The sequence below is a fragment of the Grammomys surdaster genome, unplaced genomic scaffold, assembly GCF_004785775.1.
Source record: "Grammomys surdaster isolate TR1022 unplaced genomic scaffold, NIH_TR_1.0 66, whole genome shotgun sequence".
Taxonomy (NCBI): Eukaryota; Metazoa; Chordata; class Mammalia; order Rodentia; family Muridae; genus Grammomys; species Grammomys surdaster.
The window spans coordinates 8,358,130-8,367,733 of NW_021604568.1; the positions used below are offsets into that span (position 1 = coordinate 8,358,130).

Sequence of the window (9,604 nt, forward strand, 5' to 3'; positions counted from 1 at the left end):
ATGAGCAAGTGACCTAAGCCTGAGTCAAGGTGACCTAAAAAGTTCAAGGCTAGGGACTACTGACAATGACCTCTAATCAGAAGTCTAGAAATTGTTTGCCTACTTTTTCTACCTTCCAGTTTTCAAGATCATATGGGCTGTTCCTCAGTATACTGGGGGAGGTGCTGGCTACAGTGCTGACATTGAAGACACTGTTGCTCTTTTCACTTGAAATGGATTCTGGGAAAGCTAGCACCTGGCTGATTAGTAATTTACCATCAGCTCTGGATACTGCTGCTGCTGCTACCAGTGCACAGATACAAGTGTGGCTTTTCGTCTGTGACCTATTACATGGCATGCACAGTGTTTTTATGCATTTTAATGCCATCACTTTAAACAGATGTTTAACCATGGCCATGTCTTCCTGAACAATGCATATTCTTTTAGTATGGACTTGAATGTGTCATTAGTACACAGTGATTAGAGGGCATGTGGTATGGATTTTGTAAACTAGTTTTGAATTGTGAATCATTCAATTGGATTTTTAGGAATAATACCGACCAGGATTAGAAACTAAAATGAACGCAAGGACCGTGAATATAATGCTACCTTGTAAGGAGCAGACCATAAGAATATAGATTTATCCAGTGCAGAGACTCTAAGGGTGCCACATCCACCTAGCAGCCTAGAGATTCAGGTTTTTATACAGGCCAAACTGACATTTGCAATCAGTCTTTACTGTACTGGTTGCTAATGTAAAATCATTGATAACTTGCCTGATATGAGTGTTTGTGCAGTCTTACTGTAACTTGCTATGCCATGCCTGGTTGATATCTTGCGGAGACCTGGTTTTTTCTGAGGGAAACAGAGGAGGAGAGGATCTGGGAGACAGGAGATAGCAGGAGAACTGGGAGGGTTAGTAAGAGGGGAACTTGAGGTTGGGATATAGTATACGAGGGAAGCATAAATAAAACAACAAAAAAGAGAAAAAATCACCGATCTAAAACCTATTTATTCAAAAGAAGCTCACACTATGTTAGCCGCACCCTCAGATAGTCACAGTCTGGTCCTATCGTTTACTATCTGTGCAATTCGGAGCTGTTTGATGGACTGCCATGTGCCTCTGTTTGCTCCAAAAAATGGTAATAATCATCCCATCTCTATCATTGGATTATTTGACTTTTAATTTAAAAATGGAATGAAAGGATGGTGCCCAAGTACTAGCTGCTTTTATTTTCACTTCTTGGGGAGAAAATTGAAATTCGTGGAGCTCTTACATTCATCAGCCACTTGTCTCACTGCAGCAGTGCTTATAGTAAGACCCAGGGCACCAAGTTCCAGGTTGAGTGTGATTACTGGCCAAGCATAATTTTTTTAATCTTATTTGCAGCAGGCTCTCTGTTAGCTTCACTTACATAACACACAGAACTCCTGGACACACAATTAATTGACTCATGCCTGTGCATTACGTGAGGTTGGAGGTCTATGGCCTGACCTACTTGCCTCATTGCCACCCACTTGATACTGAGGATTCTTAAAGAAAGCGCCACACTGCAAGATTTAAAAACCATAGGTAAAGATCAAAAGATGGAATGGGCCTGCTGCTCTACATGTCTGAGTGTCCTTCTAGATGGCTAGATGCCTCTGTTAGCACTAACACTAAATTTCAGACATAAACATAAAAAATGAGCAGGGACGAATCCCTTGGAACCATGGGAAATGATACCCACTAAAGCCCCTTACAGCCATCTTGCTGTCACTTAGCAAGGAACGGAAATCATGATGTTCACAATTTATAGCCTTGGTCCAACACAGAACTGCTTAACATTGCCTATAACTCAAGATTTTCCTCAACCATTTCACAAGTCACGGGAATTACCTGAGGTCCCAGTGGGGAGAGAGGTATGGCACTCTACCTTCTCACAGGCCATCTGTCTCATTATAGGACATGCACATCATCAGTACAGATGAGAACCAAGTGTTTGCAGCCGTCCAAGAGTGGAACCAGAACGACACCTACAACCTCTACATCTCAGACACGCGTGGGATCTACTTTACCCTGGCTATGGAGAACATTAAGAGCAGCCGAGGTCTAATGGGAAACATCATTATTGAATTATATGAGGTATGTAGCCACAATTATCCCTCCCTGGATTGACCTTTCCTTATTTATGTGTTTTGACTTTATAAGCACAAGTACTATAATCCTGTGTTTGACCCCAGCTGTTTCACTTGGCAATTGAATTTTGCCAAGAGGGATGTAACCTCTTTGTACCCCAGTGATACAGAAATAAAGGTACAAGTGCTTGTCTGGTAATATTCTTGTGAGCTGAGCAGTATGATGTATGTAAGGGATCCACTCTCTCAGTAAGATCAGTGTTTGCACATGTACAAGCATGCCAGAACTAAAGGCACACGGCATACATGATGTAGGTTTTTTTTGAGGGGGAGGGGTTCTTTTTGGTTTTTTGAGACAGGGTTTCTCTGTGTAGCCCTGGCTGTCCTGAAACTCACTCTGTAGACCAGGCTGGCCACTAATTCAGAAATCCGCCTACCTCTGCCTCCCAAGTGCTGGGGATTAAAGGCATGCACCACCACTGCCCAGTGACATACATGATGTCTTAAGAAGCCTTTCAAAACTCCATGCTTCTTGCTATGTACTTTTCTTTAAAAAAAAAAAAAAAGAAAAAGACAAAAGAAAAAAAAACCAAACAACAAAAAACCAATGCTATGTACACACAGATATTATTTTTTTAAATGATACTTACAAACATAATTTAGAGGAAAAGAAGGAAAAGTTAAAAAAAAATGTAAGAGAGTAAATGCCACAACATAGTATAATAAAAAATTTGCATTGATATGACACACACACATATATCATATAGCAGTTCAAAGGACACTTTTCCTAGGAATCCACATGAGTGCACACAGCAATCACAGAAAACTTACAGCCTCTTAGAGATGTGTTGCTTCCTTGTGTCTTTAAAATCAATGTATGACCTTTGGCAGCACTAGACAGAGAACTGGTGAAGTGATCAGATTATCCTAGAGATGTGATGGGCTGAATTTTGTACAGTGTGCCTTATTTGCTCTACGTGCCTCATGTGCCTAAAGAAAGAGTGGTTGGTGGTCAAACTCACATCGGTTGTGATGAGTGAGCTTGGCTCTGGCTGGCTCTCACATTACCTGGATGAGCTTTGCTCTGGTAGATTTCCCTCTCTTCAAAGTCAGTGTGGCTTTTGGAATAAAAGCAGAACAGAAGGTTCAGTCCATGGTCCTGTGGTCTCCTCTGACTAGTGTTTGTCCAAGTTCTGGGATCTGTCACTGGTCTATGAGTTGTCTACTTGTCCACCAGCTAGTTACTATAAAGTTTCTATCCTCACACCCCATTCCGGACTTTATGTCTCAATTGGTTATTTACTTTTTAAATATTCCACTGAATCCAGTTAGTGCTGCCCATTACTGCACAAGTATGGGATTATCTACTGGAGTATGGTTAACTTATCACATGTTACATTCTTTTGTTTGTTTGTTTGTTTGTTTGGAGACAGGGTTTCACTGTATAGCCCTGGCTGTCCTGGAACTCACTCTGTAGACCAGGCTGGCCTCGAACTCAGAAATCCGCCTGTCTCTGCCTCCCAAGTGCTGGGAATAAAGGCGTGCGCCACCACTGCCCAGCAATACATATTACATTCTTAAACCAAACTGAATTACCCTCTTCTCTTAGCCACTCTCTGTCAGCAGCAACCTAGCCAGGGCTGGGAGCTTATGTTACCTAACCCCATACATGCTGGGATATCTACTGCCTTTATGTTGTACAAGTCTAAAACAGTTCTCTCTAACAACAGAGACTTATTTGAGGAAATGTTCAGGTTTCTTCCTAGATTTGTAAAGACTGGCGGCAAAATCTAAGGGGTATAGGTAACTTTGATAAACTTACATTCTTTACCTTTAACCTAATGAAGAGACAAAAATATAATATACTTTCATTATTAACAGTAAGCTACAGCCCTGGGTATAGTTTGGAAAAATAGCCCCAAGTTTCAGAAGACTCTAATGATGAATATTTATGCCCCTGTGCTCTCACCCAAATCGAAGAGTATAAGCATTGCTGCAGATGACCTCATAGCAAAATATAGAAGCCCTATATGGGAACCGTGGTATCTGTCTCTAATCTCAACACTCAGAGCTGAGGCAAGCGTGTAGTGTGTTCAAGTACAGGATAGGGTACATAGAGAAACTCAGATAGATAGATAGATAGATAGATAGATAGATAGATAGATAGATAGATAGATAAAAAGAAGAAGGAAGAAATCACTGTTTTCCATTGTTGTTCTTGACATGATGGGTAAGTTTACCATTGTGCTTTTCATCCAGGGAGCCTGCATCTCCTTGGTGATTTAGAACCCTGAGATGCTGATATGAAGCAGGGCATGAATCAGTATGAAGAATATACTCAGATCCCTGTAGTTTTTTCTCACTACTGAAGTTGGTCTTGTATTTTCAATGTCACTGGGGAAATATGCATGGTGTCACTGGTTTTATTGAGAAGAAAACCATACTACTTAAGGCAATATCTTTAATGAAAGCTCTGTGAGCCTGCTTTACACTCAATTTTGCCACAGTTGATTATGATCATACTCTGTGTTCAAAGTTTTGACAAAACCCTCTGGGAGCTTGTACTTAGCCTGCTGGAGTTTTCATGGATTAGTAAACAGTTTACCTGTTTACCTGCACTAGACTAGACTCTAACTGAAGCAGAGAAGAATAAAAAAAATGGAGGTCATAAGCTTTTATCTGTCTATTTTTGAGATTGTGTTTTAACTTATCAATTTAAAAGTCCTAGGAATAAGTAGTGAATCAAATATTTCTCCCTAGAAGTGTAATTATGAACAGCTATGAGGTACAAGAAGTATATATGAATTATTCACCTGGATCCCAAACCAAGGGAGATCCTATCAGCTGTATATGCCCAGTTCTTTTTCTCTGAGTGGCATGTTTTCTTATCAGTCCCATTGACAACCTCTAAAGGAAATATTGGAGAAGTGTAAGCCATCCCAAATGTTAAGAATAGAATGATTCAAGGGATAACAGACAGGTTAAATTTTTGATAAAGTGTGCTAGCCATGCTAACTGTACAGAATAATTCTTGTCAGGGACATGGATGAAAACTGGATAATTGATTAGATTTCAGACTCTAGAAGACATTTAATAATAAGTGAATAAATTGGAGCCTGACATTATCTAGACCATGACCATATTGAAGATTTTTAATGGATGATGCTGTTTTGCACCTGGAGATACATTCTGTGGTTTGGAGATAAAGCTCAATTTAATTGGTCTCTAGGGGTCATTAGGATTTAACCTTCTTCACTGGAGATTCCTAGAGAAGATTCACATAGAAAGTGAATGAGAACGGGAACCATATGGACAGTTAGCAAAGAGAATATAATTCTTTTGGACTTCAAGTGCCCTTGAGTAATGCAGCTGGGAAAAGCAGTAAATTTCTTGTATAATTCAGCCAAATACATACAGTTTAAGCAAATGCATTTTGTCTGGTGATATAAGGTCTGATGCATAATGACAACCTACTGGACAGGTCTATGCGATTCTCCTAAGGCAGAGGCCAGAGTCCACCTTGCTTTAGAAGCATCATTCTGCTAAGCTGTAGGGCCACATAGGAGGAAGTTGAATTCTAACTTGAGATATTTGTAGTAACTTAAAGGTTACTTGGATTCAGCCATGAACTGCTGGAGAAAGGGTTTAGAGAGCTTGAGTTCAATAAGTGGAGATCTGTCTTCATAGAAGGTTGTGCAATGTCGTGGAATAGTGGGGTATAGATAGTATGCTGCTGGTACAGATTGACACATACTCAGTACAGAGGTGGACATTCACACTGGGTTTGTGTTTTTTTTCTCATACTTACATGACCAGCAAATATTTACATCTGTGTTCATCCAGGTTAATTTGTGACTTTATAAAATAATAAGGCATCACAGTTACTTCTGTTCTCTGAGAGAAGAAAGATTCTTTTAGGAAACTACAGGTATTGGGTTGCTTGGGTCCTTTTTAACCATCTAAAACTGCTGGTGAAGTATCCCATCTTACCCATGAGTCTCTTATGCTGCTTGACAATGAAGAGAAGACAATGAGAGAAATAACTGGAGGGATGTCCCTAGTAAGCCTTGGCACCAAGGTTCCTTGAAAAAAGTAGTAAACCAACTTCACTGACCTCCCTCTAACCAAAAAAAGCTGATACAATTTTGAGAACTAATCTAGTGCAGTAATTCCCAGGCATGAAAGTTCATTTGCTTATTCTCTAATTCCAACTTCAAAGTAAAATTTATCCGTTGATGTAATTGTATAGAAGAGGAAACAGTGTTCGATGATCAAATGATTACTGGCCTCTTCTTTAAGGTGCCAACAGCATATTCCTTTAAAATAAGACTGGTGTTGGCAGCAAACTAGTTGAATATAGTACTTTGAGTGTCTTTACTTATATTCTGACAGTTTTTCATACAGCATCTTCTTGTAGGTTTTCTTTTCATATTCCAAAAAAAAAAATCTCCACAAATATCCATTCCAGAACCCACAGTTGAGCTAAGAATTCTTGTTATGAAAAATATTCTTTAATGTTTCCCCTAATATTAACCATTCAACTTATGACTCCCTGCAATAACATCCTATTAGCAGCAAAGCCTTAGACCTACACTGCAAACTAAAATAAACACATAACTTGGTGCCTGGCATGGTGGTCATTCCTTCAGTCCCCGTGCTTGTGAGCTCAAGGGAAGCCTTATCTACACAGAGAGTACCAGGCTAGCCAGAGCTATATAGTGAGACCCCATAAGACACATATAGACTTCAGAATTATTATAACAAAAGTTTTAAAAGTAAAAAAAAATGAACAAATGAAATCAATAATAGTAAGACATCCAATCTTAGCAAAAACATACAAATTATTTGTTTCATACATAGAAAGAGAAAAAATGCTCACGAAACATTTTATATTTTTTCATACTGTCTGAAACCTCCAGATTATGTTTTATATTTCTAATTCACCTCAAATCATGCAGTAAATTTTGACAAGAAGTAGTTGATGTATAGTTATATTTCATAAAATTTATTATAGGCAAAGGAGAGTCATATACCTATAAATAAGCTTGGCCAGTAACCAAATTGAGTGTCAACTCAAATTAATGTTGATTAAAACTAAATAAAATGAAAGCAGTCTCTTACTTTCACTGGCTAACTTCATACCTACATAACACATGTGGCCAGTGGACCCCATGGTGAATTTCACAGACCTAAATCACAAATACACTATTGGTTATTTCTCTCTCTGGTGAGCCTTGTTTCCCAAGTTCACTATTAAATTACAGGGTCACATAAACTGAATGGCTTGGCTCACATCACACAACTTGGATACTGTGATGCTACATCTGAAAGCATGCATATACGTATGGCTAAAACATCAAGCTTTGCCTTCTAACCTTTGTGCTTTTTACAGTTTTTATAAAAGAGTAGTGATTAATATGCAATAAGGCATACACTCTTTGGTATATGGTTCTGTGGATTTTGATAGGTGCATGCAGTTGTATAACTAAGTTTACACTCAAGATGTCAAAGGAATCCATTCCCCAGAGTCCTCACTTTCATGTCCTTTGGCGTGTACTCAACTCTTGTATCAACCTTTATTACTGAGAAACATCCGCTTGGCTTTTCCTAGGCTCCAGTTTTGCTATTTGTAGAGTGACTCTTAGTGGAATAAGATAAGATGTAAGCTTTGGAGTCTAGCCTTCTCTGCCCTAGAAAAGTGCATCTGAGAGTCATCTGGTGCATAGCATGCAGTGTGAATTGTATCAGCGCGTGTTCATTTTTATTGCTGAGTAGCATTCCATTCTGTGAGTATGCTGTAGTTATTCTTCCTTAGTTGGAGAGCAGTTAGGTTGCTTTCAGTTGTGTATGACTGTGATTCAGAAATCTGTAAATAGTTACAGAAACATTACCTTTCCCTTAAAGGTAGGATTGCCAAATTAAATATAAATATATGTTTATGAAGCCATCAATGTGATTTAAAGTGGCAGTTCATCTTACGAGTAAGAGTATTGTCATTGTTTCACACATTCCTCAATACTTGGTATTATCAGGTGTGTGCATGTGTGTGTGTGTGTGTGTTTGTGTGTGTGTGTGTGTATATGCATGTGTGTACATACCCATGTGCTCATATGTGTATAACCATTCTGATTACAGTCTGGGTGCTCTATCATATGTGGTTCATTTCTCACTTCTCTAGTGACTCTGCTGAATTCTCTATATATTGACACATACATTATATCTCTTCGAGTGATCCCCCATGTCCAAATTCTCTGTCTATTATTTCTTATTTCTTTGCCTTACTTGTCTCTAGTGCCTGTACTCCATTCTATCTGCTCTTATAACCTTCAGTGACCATTCTTAGTCCAGATGGATGGCTGCTTATAAACTCCACAGGGACTTTCCCTCTGCAATAACCTTGGTCAGACCCTTCCTATAGCTCTGATGCTGGGGACAGCCCACGGCAGATCAGACTAATTGCTTTCTCTCAGCAGATCCCTGGTTTTCTTTTGCTGAGGTCCCAGAGACATGGTTAACAGATGACCATGCCACCTGGACACCATGATCTGCCAAGGGGCCTGCAGTCATGTCCCTCTGCACTTCAATCTGATTCCCAGAGGGAATTGTCAGCCTGATACTATTGCATTATCTTTTCCTGGAGTGATGAAAGCAATTTTTTTTCACCTCAGTTAGGGCATCAAAAATAAGAGTCCATCAAAGTCCAACTTGGAGAACCTGTGAGTTTATAACATTGTGAAAGTTTGCCTCCAGGAGCATGAATGATCCCTCAAACAGCTGTCTCACCAGAAAGCTCTACTCCATCATAAATGATGGCCTCATGCAAAGAGCATCATGGAGTCAACCTTTCACTTAACCTTCTACTTCCTAAGTACTGTAGTGTTTTTTAAGATCACTTGTGCATATGGGAAGGCAGAAGGTGATGATGACTAAGATATCAGATCAGAGTTTTGTGAGTCTGTCTCCCTCCTCCTCCTTCCAGGATTTGTCAGTAGTTTGCTGTTAACATTACAATTGTTGTGTTGGTCTCAATTAGTTGCCATGGATACCTTTACTCTAAGATGGTGATCATGTTATACACAAAGAATAAAGCCACGTTGCAACAGGCACTTGTACCCACGGACACCATCACATGCTTCTCACTGGACTTTCAGGAACAACAGCAACAGGCACACTAATGTTTTCACCCAGCAATGTGATAAAGAATATTTAGAGTTAATAGAATCTTAAGTGCCTCCTCCTCAGATGAAGACCAAAACCACATATCTCATGTTTTACTTCTGTTACACCTCATGTGGCTGAGGCATGCTGTTAGAAAAATGTCCACATGTATGTCTCCAAACACATAGATTTGGACATGACTATTAGGATCTGGAATAAATATATTTCTAACTTGAGTTTCAACTAAACAGTGAAAGTTTTTCTTTCCTTCTTCTTCCTCCCTCCCTCCCTCCCTCCCTCCCTCCCTCCCTCCCTCCCTCCCTCTTTCCTTCCTTCCTTCCTTCCTTCC

General features: G+C 39.5%; 1 protein-coding gene across 1 annotated transcript in view; it reads left to right on the forward strand.

The window, feature by feature from the left end:
- Positions 1–9,604, forward strand: part of Sorcs3 (sortilin related VPS10 domain containing receptor 3) — a 590,390-nt gene that overhangs the window by 476,940 nt on the left and 103,846 nt on the right. The window contains exon 9 of the mRNA XM_028775206.1: positions 1,925–2,104. Coding sequence (XP_028631039.1) covers positions 1,925–2,104 — 180 coding nt within the window. The remainder of the gene's footprint in view (positions 1–1,924; positions 2,105–9,604) is intronic.